The following is a 16132-nucleotide window of genomic DNA, read 5'->3' on the forward strand; positions in this document are numbered from 1 at the left end:
AAACCTCGTGCCTAGACTGCCCCTGAAGCCGAGCATTTGCGGTGTAACCAGGCCACGAGTTGCGGTCCACAGTCCGGGTCTCTGCGTTTATCATTCGTACACTGTGATGACATGCCAACTGTTCCTATGTTTAGCTGCACGTTGGCATCAGTCGTAAGTTGATGGGTCTTAACCCTCCTTTCCTCGCGTGGCCAGCGGAAACGTTTGACGAAATCGTGATGGGTGGGGAAGGCGTTGATGACCGTTGGAACAATTATGGTTCTAGCGGGCCATTGCGAGGACTTCTGTTGGACAAAACCCAGTTACCGCGTGCGTGCTTTGATGTGGCTGTGGACCTAGCTGTTATGGCCCCCTTGTGGATAGTGACGATCTCCTCTGCCCTTCGTTTGAATTAAGCCATGGGTCCGCCGCAGAATCCATCCACAATAAGCCTCCCGATGTCTTGTTTCGGTCAATGATCGACCTGTCAAGTCGTCTCGCCCAGGGGCCTCGCCGGGACTCGAAAAGATGAGGCCCATTCAACTGCCAAGTTCCGAATCCTTCAAGCAAGGACCTCAAAGACTCCGACCCTCCTTGCAACCTCTCCAGATTCGCTACCACCAATCGTTGGTCCCCGTTAAAATTGACTCGTGGAGGAGAACAAGATTTAGGGAGATGAATCGGAACCTTTAATTGTCGGGTGCCCCAAACCGGATCCCGCCTGGATCCCGCGTTGTCGTCTTTTCTGTCTTTCCACGTTTGTCTCGATTGCAAGATCGACGCAAGACGGATCTGAAGATCATGATAGGACCAGGCGGCGATGCGCCCATGGCGCTGGCCGTTCTTTGGGGCTTGACGGGTCTTGCTTTGTTCTTCGTGCTGTTGCGACTGTATACTCGACTTGTCATCCTCCAAGCGTACGGTGTTGACGACCACTTCTTCAACCTCGCTTTCGTGAGTGCCCTGGTTGCAGACGACCAAACGTAATTGCATCACAGACCTCGACTAACACTTCCATATCCAGCTTCTCTTCGTCGCCTACGATGTCATGCTCACAATCTCTTCCTTCTACGGCTTTGGCAGGAATATTCTAGAACTTGAGATGGACAATGTGCCAAAAGCGATCTTATACGAGGCAATCGGCAGCACAATCCTCGTATCCGCCATCGTCGTCTCCAAGGCCTCTCTAGCGCTGTTCCTCCTCCGCCTCGTGAACACTCGCCTGCACCAGATCCTCGTCATCGCCCCCGTCGTCATTCTGTTCCTCATCGCCCTGGCCTCTCTCCTCGTCTTCTGGTTCTCGTGTACGCCGATCAACTTCCTGTGGGACCGGTTGATCCCCGACGGAAGCTGCCCTATCGACCCCGGTCCCATAGCAACGGCTGCGGGAGCTTGGAGCGTTGTCGTCGACTTTTGGTACGCCGTTACGCCGTGGGCATTGTTATGGAACGTTCAGATGCCGAAGAGAGAGAAGTTGCTCATCAATCTGAGCATGAGTTTGGGCGTCATGTGAGTTCTCCCCGCACTGTCGAAGGCATACACCTTCGACATCGGCATGTTCGAGTGACGTGAAGCTAATGTACATGATAGTGCTGGCGCATGCGGAATTCTGAGAGCTTTGCAGCTAAAGAACCTGAGCAGTGTGAACTTCACTAGTAAGTCAACCTCACGTAGACCTCAGACCTGTACATCCTCTAGTCGTCCTCATGTACTATCATATGAACTTATCGTTGACATGAACACCCAACAGAGGATACGGTTGCCTTGATAATATGGCACGCGGCAGAACTAGCGGTGACCCTCGTCTGCATAGGCATCCCCGTGTGCCGCCCCCTCTTCAAGGGCTGGCTCGGCAAATGGACATCCCGAAACGGCAGCAGGCCTGGACCATACACCAGAGACATGACCGGATCCAACTTGGGGTTCGGTTTGAAGACGATCGGCGGCACCGACTATACCGTCAGGGTTGGGTTGAAGACGCCAGATTTGGACTTAGGAAGCCTCGCAGGTCGAAGCGGCGAGGGACGATTCGGAAGCGGGACGAGGTCTGCCGGAAAGGGCTTCGGCGACAATGAGAGCGTAGATTCGATATTGGGGCCGGATGATCGGTACGGCCAGGGGCGGAACATGGACATCGAAAGGTATTCCAGCGACGAGGGAAAAGGGGGTAAGCAAAATATCCACGTTTGGGTGAAGTCGGAAGTGGTCGTCAAGTCGACTGCAAGAGACTGAGGAGATATACGAAACTTTGAACACATTTATTTCGTTATGCGACTCTCGCTTTCCCATCTCATATCTTTACTTGCTCAATGCACCTCCACTAGGCAAAAGACCTTCACCCCCGTCGACAACGCGATCACGTTTATGTCTCGACCTAGCGACTGACTACGGTTGATTTTGTCACCATGATCCTCCCAGTCCGTGGGCCATCCAGATCCCCTCGCTCTTCACTCGTACTGTCATCCGAGCTCCTTTCCGCATTAACCTGAGTTGTGGTAGTCCCCATATTGTAGCTATCCCGACCTCCCGCGGACTTCATATTCTTCAACTCCCAGGCCAAATGCTCTTCGCTTTCCGACATCTGCTTGAAGCCGTCGGACCGAGTGCTGTGTTTATTGTGTAGCCCAGCCGTACTATTACCAGTGGCATTGCCACCTGTCGCATTCGAAGTCGCGCCATTGCCACGTGGTTGACTCTGTAGGCTCAGACCCAGCACTCGGCCTACCGTTCGATCGAAGACGGGACGGAGCATTGGGCTGGATGCTACCATGACAGCGATGCCGGCTTGCAAGACGCCGCTGACGCTGGCTACGGCGAAACCTTTTGTGACGTTGATGAAGTCGATGTTGTAAGCATAGTAGAGTCGCACACAGGAGAAGACAACCGTGCTATCGAGTACAACGAGATGATCAGCTTGCGTTCATCATTCTCAAAGAGATTATCTAGCTCATTTGCGTTGTTTCCCGATCGCCGTGAAGAAAGAAAACTGCCGACAGAAGACTTGCATGAAACCAGCGCAGAACACTCCATAGAGGGCAATCTTGTGCGCTCGTCGAACCTGCAGCTGGGCAACAAACTTGATCGGAAGCCCGACATTAATGATATCAGTGATGATGTCGAATATCGCTACCGCAGAATACGCCGTAGTATGATTGCCACAAGTTCCCTGTACACTCGGATCCCACGCCATCCGAATCGGCTGGCAGATGAGGAATCCTATTAGTGCCGTGTACAGAGCCCAGCAGACCGACAGAGCCATGGCGATCCAGGCGAAGAGCCGAAACGTCGTCGAGTGGCCAAAGAATATGCGTTGGAGCATCCAAGTGATGCTGAGCTTGACGAAGCCCAAGGCCGCGGCATAAAGGACTTGCGTGGCAAGCGATATTCGAAAGTAGTGGTACTTGTGCTCAGCGCTGAGATTCCATACATCATGGCCTACGCCACCTACTACTACAGCTTCGATTATTGAGGTATAAGTCAGTGTCTGCGCTCTAACCCCCCAAGTACTTGGCGGCGTTGAAGGGAATCTCTACAGTACGTACCTAGAATGAAGCATGCTGCCGCACCATAGAATAGCACCTAAGCACTAGTTAAGGCTGAAGGATTGTCTCAATGTGCCTTATAAGTACCTGAGCTGTGAAGTAAAGATAGTCTTCGGTCAAGTAGGTTATCTTCGTGATTTTCCGGGCCCAGACGCGGAAGATGGTCCAGTATGTGGTCAAACAGAGCATCACCGACGCGGTGGCAACGAGAGCGGCCCCCGACGACGTAAGAGGAGGAAACCTGTCCGAAATGATGACTGGAGCTGGTGTTGCGCCACCAGCTTGACGATATCTGATAGTATTTGAGCTCTCATAATTGACAGCAGATAGAGGAAGATGAAAAGAAACGAGAAGAGGTGAAGAATCTAGCATCAAAGGTGCTTGAAGCTGGATTTGGAGGCTGTAACAGATAGAAGACTGTCAGGAACAGCCACCTTTCAAACCTGGGCGAACAAAGGTGTGTGATAAAGTCGACTGTAACCGAGTAGAACCATCCCACCTTTCCAAGTGGCCTTGATCCTGATGAGCCCCTGCAACAGCACAAGTCCTGCTCCAAACCGGAAATATCTGCGAGTGAATGTGACAAGCTTCTCTCACAGAATCAAGGACGTTTGCTCCGCTGCCATATCTGCAGCGGTTCTCTTCGAGTCCACGCTGCTAGATGTCGCACGCCTGCAGCGTCAACGATATCGAGATACCTGCCTTCCGGGACTGTGGGCATTGGCTTCACTTGCATGAGGTACATCGAACCATCCTGTTTCCCGATGGAAAGCACGCAATCATCGTCAGTCAATTGATCCGCATAGCGTAAACGAGCGGCAAAATCTGGTGATAACCCTTGTCAAAAGAGCCTGTAATTTGTGATTATCGTGTTGGAAGTTTGTTTGCTTCACCCATGCTGCATGTCGTTGGTTGTTAGTTGCTACAGGCATCAAAGAACCAGGTTGGTGGATTATCACGCAGGATTATGTGGGACATGAATTTGTTCATCGGTAGGCAGAGTTCACGTTGTTTGATGCAGGAGAGAATCGTTCGCGGCTGTGCGAATATACCTCTAGAGTAACATGTGTTTCTCTAGTCCGAATTGTTTCGATTTTCTGTGATGTAGCCGCGCGGTCATAGTTGTAAAGTAGTGTTCCCATCAAACGGCTTGACTTCGTCGTCACGTTGTGCATCACGTCCGGAAGTTTCTCATGCTACCGGAAAAAGTCTGCAAAGGCTATGCGGCATGCCAAGTTGATGCGAGGATGCGGCACAGTGTGCGGGATGCCGCTCAGCGCCCAGGGGTTTGCGATCTCGGCTCGGTCGATGAGGATATAAGGCCGTCCGATACCCGGGGTAGGACCATGATCTTTTCGGAAGTTTGTCCGGGTCCGCACAAGGCCGGAACAGCCCCGGGGTGAGGGTCCTTCATCTCAGTCTGCATGGAGCCGACGAGCACTCCTCCTCTGAGGTCGTTAGTGCGTGCTTCGATGCAACTATGTTCCAACGACTATCCGCAACCTACATGTTTGTCTCTTCCAGATCCTAGGCTCGTCTGTTGGTTGTGAACAGCATCGATGCACCTTCTACTGGGGCCCTTGCATCCGAAGCTCTAGAGTCGATGATGGCCTGGCATGTGGCGCGACAACAAAATGCAAGATGGGCCGTCAACGGGTCCGAACTGCATTTCGTCGGATTAAAGAGAAGATAGCAATGTTATCGCCGGAGGTGTAACGAGATCCTGCCTTGTATAAGGATGGCTCTGCCAACTCTTGTCTTAGCAACTCCCTGTCAACTCGTCGCGCAAGTCAGCCAGTAATTCTTTTAGGCATCCAGCTTCCCGTCCAAGCCATGTCATTGTGGGACTTCATCGTTGTTGGCGGTGGTCTTGCCGGCTCCGTCATATCCAACCGGCTTCTCCACAAAGATCCGACACTCAAGATCCTGCTGGTTGAAGCCGGGCCCAATGTCAACGGTCTCGAGTCGATCGCGTACCCAAACACCAGTACCGGTGCCGGAAGCGACATTGACTGGGCTTACATGTCAGTTCCGCAAGCCAACGTAGACAACAGGTCGGTCGCTGCTCCCGCTGGCAAGGCCCTCGGTGGAGGGACGGCCATCAATGGAGGTAAGTCACGCTTGTTGCCCAATCTTACAACACATGTCATTGAACATCACTCGTCTTAGCTGCCTGGGTCCGCGGCCATACTGTCGACTACGATCTCTGGGCCGAAGAGGTTGGTGACGATCGCTGGAGCTACGAGGGCCAGCTCCCCTATATGAAGCTGACGGAGAAGTTCTTCGACGCCAGCATCAACCCTTCCCAGCATGGTGAGAACGGTTCCATGATCATCCAGGGCGTCACGCCCATGAACCGGCACTTCCCCATGCGAGAGAAGCTGGCCGAGTCCCTCGAAGCTCTCGGTGTCTCAGCACTGCCCCAGCTCGACGCGAACGCCGGAAACCCCATCGGCTACGGAGACCTCCAGGAGAACCGCAACCAAGGGCGCAGGCAGCTCTCCTCGGAGGCCTTCCCTCTGGACGGTGTCACCGTCATCACCAACACTATGGTCGAGAACATTCTCATATCCAAGAGTCCCAACAGCACCGCCGTCACAGCCACAGGCATCCGCCTGCAAAACGGAACAGAATACCACAGCCGGAAGACAATCCTCTCCGCCGGCGCCTACCGCACACCACAACTCCTCATGCTCTCAGGCATCGGACCCGCCAACGTCTTAACGGAGCACGGCATCGAGGTGAAGCTCGACCAACGCGAGGTCGGCCAGAACATGCACGACCACATCCTCATGCCCACGGCGTGGAAGGTCAAGAACCCCTCCGAAGGCTGGGCTTACGAGTCGGACAACCCGCTCTTCAAAGAACCGCAGTACGGCCTCGGCAACAAGATCGACTTCCTCGCTACCGTCACCCTGCCAAAGGAAGGCCTCGCGGCCGCCATCGCCGAGGACGAGGGCGGCGTCGCCCCGGGTCCGGGGCACCCGCTCCTCCGCCAGGACCGCGCGCACGTCTCACACACGCTGCAGTACAACGGCGCTTCGACGGATGGCTCCGCTGTTCTTATGCTGTCCATCGTCCTGATCGATACCTCGCGGGGCTCGGTGGGTATCTCGTCGGCCAACGTCAGCGACCCGTCCGTCATCGACCCGAACTACCTCAGTACGGCAGTGGACAGGTACGCCGTGCGGGAAGCTCTCAAGTTTGATACCAAGCTTCTTGGAAGCGATCTGACGCCCGTCGGTCGCGAGATCCTCGACGGCGAGCTCACGGCCGACACGCCTCTGACAGTGGATTCTTCTGACGAGGCTTTTGCTGCGCGTGCCCGACAAGTTGCAGGGTAAGTTCTCGAGATCCCCCCTAAATGACAAGACTCTCCATGGCCAGCAGCTAGGAAGACTGGACTGACACTTAAAACACAGATCATGCTTCCATCCCAGCGGAACGGCGTCCATGGGCAAGGTTGTCAACACCGACCTCAGTGTCAAGGGCGTTGACGGGCTATTTGTCGCCGACTCCTCTATCTTCCCGGTCTCCATCTCGGCTAATCTACAAGTGGCCATGTACGCCATGGCGCTCCAGGCTGCGGACATTATTGGGGAGCACGGGAGCAAGTGTCGTCGGGTCAGGACCACTTTGTAGTAAGGTGTTTGTGATGACAATACGGTGTTCGAGATAACACGATAATTAACTCTTAATAACCTTGTGTTCGAAATGCAAAGCCTAGCCCTTGGCCTCAGGTTTTGAGTTTGAGCACCATCTCATACTGTCCAGCGCCTCGATGTTCAGCTCAGAAAAGCATTTCAACACTTGGAGTCTGATGAACATAGTGGTGTTTGTATTGTATACCAATATTTCAAGCAACAGCCGATCTGGTTGCAAGACAGACTACATCGTCCCGATTCAATGTGTAAATGGAGCGGAGGAACCCACAGTATCTGAATGCCCAAAGTCTCGGGTAGTTGTGAACGTTCGTTTCGCCGTGTCTATATTTGGTACTTCCTCTCAGCTTCCCGCTTGTGTTACAAAATATCTGGTTTCCTCCGTAGCCTGTCCAATTTCTGTTGTCTAACGCGAACTCCGTCGCTGTGTAAGAGGGTTCTCAGCAAACGGATCGAACCCTGCATGTTTCCGGGGTGGTATCTCTAGATGTCTTAACAGATACACTCCTCTCACTCGTTAAGATACCAACCTAACCACAATCTCTACCCTTCTCGTGGCTAACCAAGCACGACCGGAAAGAGGGAAGGTGTCCCGAGAGAGGAACAATGATAGCCTTGCGCCGCAACTGGTAGAATCAACATTGGAGTTCACGGAGCCCTCTTGAAAGCTAGAACCAAGCTTGAGATTGGAGAATTTCAACTCCTCAAGTGCAGAAAACGTAAAGAACTGCGCAACCCTCGACGACCCCCCCGCACGACAATCCGTCCCGAACTCGCATCGGCACGCCCCCCGGCCGCTTCAAGCCGAAGACGGGACGGAGAAGGCACTGAGGAGGTAAGTTACACTCCCAATCCAGAACCCGACACTTCCCCGCAGTGGCAAGTTTCCCCGCCATCAAGCGACCGCGCACTGACCACAAAAGCTAGTGTCCTATATGTGCTGCCAAGTTTCCTTTCTTCATCAACCAGGCCTGCTGGCGAAATGGCATCGCGTCACATTTCGGCTCCTTAGTCTTTCTGTGAAGATTGTAGGTTCGATCCCTACGTAGGTCGGTCTAATCTTTTGCCTTTTCCACCAGTAAGCCTACGTCTCTGGTTTTCTTGGTTTTCTTTTTGATTCTCTAGGATTTCGTCGGACATATGCAGTCACTTTTGTAAATCACAACAATAATTTGCTGCTTAGTGTCATTTCTACTTTTCCACTGTCCGTCTGTTCCACCGAGTTGCACCGTCAGCAATCTCGCTGCACCGTCACAAGCCGTCCGTCTGTCCAACGCCTTACAGTGACGATAACGCCCTACTGCGACAACCTGGGCCCGTGTCCACCCGCCGCCAGCTGCAACGAACTTCAGGGTCCAAGCTCCGTCAGCCAATCATTTTTCTCGGATAACCTACCTCTGGGCCTCTTGGGGTCCTGTCTTTCCCCCAAATCCCACCGATCTCGGGAGCTCACCCGACGATAGCCCATCCTATCCGTTTCTGCTATCAAAAAAAACCACCAAACCCAATCCAAATCCCACGAGAACCCTCACTCACACCGCAATCACCTTGCCCCCCTCCCCCCAAAACCGCCGTACCACCAGCGTTCGTCGGCACCGCTCCCGCCTTCTTGGTCGCGTGGCATTGCATTGCATTCGGTTTTACCCCTCACTTGTGCCCATTGGGACATATTTACCCTGGAGGAGAGCTCTCAATTGCCGGAGACAGACAAAGAAAGCTTCGCGACGATCCCCCGTTGCTTCTCAAATCGCTTCACCACCAAAGCACACCTAGAACCTCACGCCCGATATGTCGGCCTCCCTCCCCGGCAGCCGCGAGCTGCCCGCCTCGCAGTATGATCTCAGCACATACATGGGCCGCGTACGGCACAACCTGGGCCTCACCGACCCGAGGTACGTCCAAATCCCCAGACCCTCCCAGTCGCGCATCGCATCGCATCGTCACGATCATGACTATTTTGCGCGCGTTTGTCCTGACACCAGCACCACCCAAGCCTCCTTCCTCTACCCTCACCAATACCTCTCCCACCATAGAACCAAGACAATCTACTGACATGTCTCGCCAAACAACAGCACCCTCCTCGTCGGCAGCACAGGTCTCGAGCAAGCAAAGTCCCTCCTCACCGACTACAAGCAGGGCAAGATTCCGACAATGACCCCCGAGCTCTGGCAGGCCAAAAAGGTCGTCGACTCGACCCTCCACCCAGGTGCGACGAGCCCATGAGAACAAAACACACTGCCTCTTGCGACAAAGGGCTCGTTGCTTGTTTGCTTCTTCTTCCCCGGTGACTAACACGCGGCGCACTCGCGCACCTCACCCCGTGTAGATACCGCCGAACCCGTCTTCCTCCCCTTCCGCATGTCCGCCTTCGTCCTGACCAACTTGGTCGTCACAGCTGGCATGCTCCAGCCCGGCCTCGGAGTGAGTTAAGCCACAAGAATAAGGAAGGAAAGGAAATTACAGTCCTAACACAAGTTCGACGAATAGACAGCAGGCACAATCGCATGGCAAGTCGTGAACCAGTCCCTCAACGTAGCCATCAACTCGGCAAACGCAAACAAGTCCTCCCCGCTATCCTGGCGCAAGCTCGGCGAGTCCTACGCCATGGCCGTCTCCGTCTCCTGCGGTGTCGCCGTCGGCCTCAACAAGCTCGTGCCCCGGCTCAAGAACCTCACCCCCGCGACCCGCACGACGCTCACCCGCCTCGTCCCCTTCGCCGCCGTCGCCACGGCCGGCTTCCTCAACGTCCTCCTCATGCGCGGCGAGGAAATGCGCAAGGGCATCGACGTCTTCCCCGTCGTTGCGGAGAAGACGCAGGCCGCCGAGACCAAGGAACAAGCTGTTGAAAGCGCCGCTGCCGGTAGCCAACAGCCCCAATCCCTAGGCCGCAGCAAAAAGGCAGCCCAAATCGCCGTCGGCGAGACCGCCTGCTCCCGCGTCTTCAACTCCACGCCCATCATGGTCATCCCCCCTCTCGTCCTCGTCCGCCTGCAGGCCCAGCAGTGGCTCAAGCAGCGGCCCCGCCTCACCGTGCCCGTCAACCTCGGCCTTATCCTCGTGACCAGCTACGCCGTCCTCCCGCTCGCCCTCGCCGTGTTCCCTCAGAGACAGAGCATTAGCGCGGACAAGCTCGAGCCCGAGTTCCACGGACGCGGTGGCCAGGACGGTCTCGTTGTGTTCAACAGGGGTATCTAGATATCTCTATATACTCTCTCTTGCATTTTTTTCGTTTGCTATTATACCGAAGCTGGAAGCTGGAATATAAAAGGCATTACATAGCGAGTTTGCATCAAGCGCAGGAAGTTCAAAGCAAGATATGAACGGCAGCGGGGACATAAACGAAACGCGGATGTTTTGTGAAGGTTCTCGTCGCCTAGGCGATGCGATCGCAGGCAAGTCCTGCCGAAGCAGCCCTTTCTGCCTACCTTACCCCCGTGACACCGTCTATCTGCCCTGACAGGTCTGTCGCAATCGCATCCGTCAGTAAGGGGGGGGGGGCAAAGGACTCAAAGAAGAAGGGGGATGTTCTTCGTCTAACCCCTCCCCCGGACGAGCGTAATATGGGATAGAGAACCCGGTATCAGATCGGACGTTGAAAGTGTTTCACGCGGCCACAAAGTCATTCTTGGCAAACGCCGCCGGTCATGTTCCCCGTCCAACAATTTTCTGAACCGTGGAAATGGGTAGTAGGAACCAAGGCATCAATCGTATTATGGCCGTGGCTAGTGGTTTATATTCCATACATACATAGCCTGCGGAAATCTGCATCCAGAGGCATGTTTAGGGGAGGAACGCGTAGGACTTGCTTGTAGCCAGATGGACAAGTTGTCCGCAATTGAAACAAGACCTTTAGATACGTGACAAGAAACCCCTTGCGATATTCAAGTCAGACTACATTAGCACATTTGTTGGAACAAAAGTATGCTAAAATGTAGAGAGCGTGCGAGGCGTTAGATCAGTGTGAGTAGAGCATCGCATTTCTCGACAATGTCCCCCACCACAACGTATACTCGTTGTACGACCATGACGACAAGCGGCAGCCAAACCCACCGGCTTGAACAAAGTATTTCAGACCACGCCGCTTGTATGCTTGTGTGCATATGTGTGCCTCGACGGGCACGACGACGACACCACCACCTCGACAATTAGAGGACGGGACAATTACGAACTTGGCTTAGAATCGCCACCAGCGGAGACCAAAGGAGGGGTGGGATGACGGGTCAGCGGGGTCGCTTACTTACATCTTATCGAGGCTGGCTCAGGCTCCAAGTATATCAAGACAGTCAGTCCCGTTAATTATAGTCTATCGAGGACGGCACATGTCAACATCTGAGAGCTTATACAGTTGCTCTTGTAGTATGATAAGGATGAGGTTTGGAAATCATAGAAATCCCCTTATGCTGGAAGCAGGCGTGAATCAGCATATCAACAACTACTGTGTCCCTTTCCATTAGTTTGTTTTCTGGCCCCGGACGACTAGGTGCCAGGTCAATCTGGCTCCCTTGAGCTGGCGGAATCCGTCAACGTCTGCCTCATTGTTTTTAGAATGAGAGAGAACGTGGAGGATAGTGCGAGACTTCGAGGTTTCCTCAAGCCGACCTCTTGTGTTGTACTTAATGTTTTCTCCGCGAGCCCGCCAGGAAAGCCGTCTGCAGCCCCCTGGTGACATTTCGTCCCCCGATTACGTGCATGCGAAGGGGGAGACGAGCGTACCTGCGACGCAAGCACGGATCATAGGCTCTGGGAAGAAGGAAAAAGAAAGCTCAGTGGCCCGGCGGCATGTTTGCGTTCAAGGAACTGAAACTTTCCAGCCGTCAGTGGTGGCAGATGGCAGCAGCACGCTCTGGCTGGGATAATGCATGGTTTGAGAGCATCGAGACGGAGAGAAAAGTCGCAATTTGCTATTCAGCTCGGGTGCAGATGCTTGTCTGCTCATGCTGGCACGATTGAGCCATCACCCGGCATCGCTTGTCTTGACAGGAGGGCCGGACAACCCCCCATCAAAACGTTGAATGATCTTAATGAGGGGGAAATATAGGCTGCTTGTTCTGGGCCTCTCATCACCAATGTTTCGCGGCGAGGCACACCTTCTGGGCTTATGCTTGTCTAGTCTCGGTTGCCACGGGCTCAGTATCCTGGAGTCATGCAGGCACTTTACGCCACGTACCAGACAGGTACACCGCGAAGACACCATGCGCGGATGTTGTTGCGATAGGGTGTCGATTTCCTCTCGAAAGTCTCTCGAAGCCGTCGAGTGATGGTTGTGACAACGATTGACAAACGCCATGCGACACGGATCGTGATTTTCGAATCCAATTCTACAATACAGAATTCTGCAGCGGTGTGAAGAACGACAAACCCGCGACCGATCGAGTATGATGGAGCTGCGTGAGCCTTGACTCTTGAGGTGCAGTCGTGTTTGCAGGCATGATGTTGGTCGGAGAGAGGGGCCGGTGACAACACAGATTTCCCTCTGTCCGCTCCGCCTTGCCCTGCTCTATGCTGAGAATCTGGTCTCCCAGTGAATTTCAAGAGCTTCACAAGCCTCCTGCATCTTTACGCTCAAGTTCAGGGTATTCCTCGCTGCCTCCGAGCCTCCTCACAAGCGTCGTGACGGCTGCGACCCTTTGCCTCTTCTCCCCACCGCGTTAAGAACTGCACCCATGGTTGGTCGATGACAACAGAAGGTGCTGCTCCCCCAAAGCCCCATTGGCGCATCTTTGGACGGGAAGCAGGGATGTAGACACTAGGAAGTGCTTGGAGATTCGCAGGTGATTGTGCTGCCAGTGTGCACTGTTGGGTTGCCATAGAGGAGATGGTGGGATCAGATCAAAAGCAGCCGTATCCATAGGGATGTCAAGCAAAAAGGCGGCCAGTGCTGGCTGGCTAAATGAGTAGGTCAAACGCTTCCATTTCCGTGGCTCCATGCTGAGGAGTCTGTTGTCTTTCCTTCACTGTGCATCTTGGTACGGATCATTTGTTTCCATTAGCTTTTTCGGCGCGATCAGATCTTGGGCGACTGCGTGGAATGTGTGGATCATGCTTTTGGGCCGTGTTTGGACTGATGCTCAACGCCGCCAACCGCCAGTCGGCGGCGGTGACTAGGTTGCTGAAGTTTCTGGTGCCATGCCATGAGGTAATGCAGTGTTGAAGAGGTAAGAACAAGCAGAGTGATTGTACATAGATGCGAACGAGGAGGCGACCAGAACTACCAAAACAACCGGTCAAGGCGAGACGAAGTGAAGTTTAAAGCCGGTATCAGGACCCATTTAGGGGACTCATCCGGTCTGCAGTATTGGATCCTTCTGACGTATTGCAGCAGCCAAAGAGCATGGGATTTCGGAGCAATCCAGTGTGTTGATGACCAGGCATCGCTTCCTCGAATTAAAGTAGACTGTGCAGGGCTCTCTTTTTGTCAGCACGGAGCCCCGATATGTCAGGCTGCCGTTGCGTGCTGGTTTGCCCTGCCGTGGAGCGGTAGCACTGGGGCTGGTTGGCGGGGACTGGCTCCATTCATCCAACCTTTTCGTCTGTCCATCCATCGTGAAGGCGGCTGGTGTTGAGGTGTGCGTGTGTGCGCTCCGTATGGATGGTCAGACCAAGCCGGTCCAGTCCAGTCCAGTCGCGGCCATTCCAGGCTACTAGAAATGGTAGCTCAGGTGTGTGATATTATTCACACAAGTGTCTGTACTGGTTAGAAGCAGCGATCGAGTACAACGCAACTGCTAGAGAAAAGAGTACCGGTATAGGCGGGCTGGACACGACTATTTTGTGATGGAGTGACAGAGTGACGGAGCGGCAGCGGCAACGGCAGCCCATCACTCGCTGTGCAACGACGTGACTTTGAAAGAGGCGACTTGCCCAGGCCGGCGGGACGCTAAACCCGTCTGGAAGATTGTCGTGGAGGCAGATTGGCGGGCAGCAAAGTTGGGGTGGAGGGCGGACTCCAGAGCGACCCGCCAAGTGCGTAAAGTGGGTGAGAGGAGGAGCGAGAAGGGTGAAGCGTAAAGCGTGAAGCCGTCGGCGGCCACTGGATTGGCGTGTCTTTGATTTTGTGAGCGTGACAAGTCAAGCCTTGGGCGAAGTCATCGGGCGTGGGTTCCTTGGGCGCACAACCACAAGGGTACAATGCTGTATTCGTGCATTTCGGGATGATACCGGTACATGGCCGTTGCCGTATGTCTGGTCATTCTCTTGGGGATGAGAATGGAAAGAACAAGTGATGAAAGCAGTTGGGCGTGAAGACGTATAGATAATCAGACTACCTAGGCATCGACAGAGTCTTGAATGCCGCAAGATTCTACCCATGCCGCAATCCCGGTTGTTCAGATGTGGTTGAGGGACTCGAGGGCTTGTCGGTGGTGTGTTCTCTGTCTAGAAAGGGAAAGAGCCAGCGGGAGCCGTCCGGTAGGAACTTGGAGAGAGAGAGAGGAGGATACAACTGTGTTGGGTGGGGTTGCGTCTGTATCGAAGAGAGGGCAACTGAATGACTTTGTTGGAAAATGGTGCGGCGTATCAAGAGTCCAAGACTGCATTGTGTGTAAGGTATCCGTAAGGTAGGCAAGAATGTGGGAGCAATACTCGGTACGACGATGACAGTCTAAAGACGCTAGAATGCGGCCAGACGGACAGTCCCATTCACGCCATTGAAGCACCGCTTGAGAAGTAGCGTCCTTCCTTCGTGGCTCCTTCCGTCCTTCTACGCAGCAAGGTACGGAGTACAGCATTATCGCTGGTTTTCAAGGCATCTTACGGTAAACTAGGTAAGGTAGACTGTAGGCGGGCAGGTGTACTTTGGGTTTACTCCTGCCGCTCTCGTTCTTGCCTCGCCAGAAATGGCGGGGCATTCGTCCTTTCTTCCTCCCAAGACACATACTTCGCATGCCTTCCTATCCTGTACGGAGTACCTGCCTGGAGTTTTCGACATGGCATTTGTCTCACGACTTACTTAAGGCACCTCACTTCGGTTTAGGATACTTGGATACGATTCAAGCAGACGAGGAAATGAAACCTACAAAGAAGCCGGAAACCACTCGCAATGTCGAACCGCCAAAGCCCCGAAATAAAGTACGGGGCCCTGGAAATATGGTGTGCGTCAAGACCGAATTGCCCTGTACCTCACATCGGTGACAAGCCCCTTGTTCCTGCCGGATGTACAGTAGGCGAGAGGCTAAAAGCACGGAAGCACCTGCAAGTTGCAGCCCACCCAAGTACCTTCCGTCTCGTCGTCCTGCCTGAATCGAAGCAGCAAGCCCGAGATTCCCTTCCGAAGGGGAGCCATATGCTCAAAACACTGTCCCTCGCTACGTTACGGTCGATGATCCAGCGGGCACAGATTAACAACCTGGAACACGCCCTATCTCGCTTGATAAGGAACAATATTCCATACCCCAACATGGAAAGACTCGTGCCACAAAGTAATACCCTATCCTCGCTTTCGGCCTTGCCACATTACCGCAAGTGCGGACACCTCATCCTGATTCTACTCTCATCACCGCCAGGTTCCTGTTCCTCCAAATCTGCCCTAGAGACGGCCTCAGGGCTCTGGCACATGTCGGATTAGGCAGATTCAGTGCTGCACCGCAGGGAACTGCTTCCGCTGCGGCGAGGACGTTCGGGGTGATGCTAAGTGGGCGCTTGCGATACGATACTTGCGTCATGGCACCAGTCTGCAGTCGTTGTCAAGTACCTGCTTTGGTCAATCCGAAGCTAAGGTACATGCGCCATCTGACAGAGGCGCGCAAGCAGGCGTGGCAAAGCACAGTCTCCAAGTACCTCCATCATGCGCTTCGCCCCGGCTCCACTCTCCCAATCCTCCCGATATACATGTACGAATCCAGACGCTGAGGCGGAAACTTTGTACCTCTAGAAGGCACGAAGGGTAAACAGGTTGATATCCCACCTCAAGCCCAGAGAATAGAGAATAAGTTGGTCTGGATGTTCTTGAGC

The 16132-nt window shown here is 53.9% G+C and overlaps 3 protein-coding genes and 1 non-coding gene across 4 annotated transcripts; all 4 read left to right on the plus strand.

Annotated features, from left to right (window-relative positions):
- Positions 1-780: 780 nt before the first annotated feature.
- On the plus strand, positions 781-2211 carry N0V96_007603 (uncharacterized protein; the record flags this gene model as incomplete). Its single annotated transcript, XM_053194495.2, has 4 exons — positions 781-933; positions 1004-1488; positions 1570-1634; positions 1730-2211. The coding sequence occupies 4 exons, from the start codon at positions 781-783 to the stop codon at positions 2209-2211; spliced, it is 1185 nt and encodes a 394-aa protein (XP_053047991.2).
- Positions 2212-5354: 3143 nt separating this feature from the next.
- Positions 5355-7163, plus strand: N0V96_007604 (uncharacterized protein; the record flags this gene model as incomplete). The annotated part of the gene is made up of 3 exons (XM_053194496.2): positions 5355-5631; positions 5691-6861; positions 6944-7163. The coding sequence occupies 3 exons, from the start codon at positions 5355-5357 to the stop codon at positions 7161-7163; spliced, it is 1668 nt and encodes a 555-aa protein (XP_053047992.2).
- Positions 7164-8151: 988 nt separating this feature from the next.
- On the plus strand, positions 8152-8236 carry N0V96_007605. The gene has a single exon. It is a non-coding gene; the product is annotated as a tRNA-Arg (tRNA).
- Positions 8237-8971: 735 nt separating this feature from the next.
- On the plus strand, positions 8972-10378 carry fsf1 (Sideroflexin FSF1; the record flags this gene model as incomplete). Its single annotated transcript, XM_053194497.1, has 4 exons — positions 8972-9075; positions 9256-9389; positions 9510-9604; positions 9671-10378. 4 exons carry the CDS (start codon positions 8972-8974, stop codon positions 10376-10378), a joined length of 1041 nt encoding a protein of 346 aa, XP_053047993.1.
- Positions 10379-16132: the final 5754 nt, after the last annotated feature.

This window comes from Colletotrichum fioriniae (assembly GCF_027942845.1).
Source record: "Colletotrichum fioriniae strain IMI 355084 chromosome Unknown scaffold_9, whole genome shotgun sequence".
Classification (NCBI taxonomy): domain Eukaryota; kingdom Fungi; phylum Ascomycota; class Sordariomycetes; order Glomerellales; family Glomerellaceae; genus Colletotrichum; species Colletotrichum fioriniae.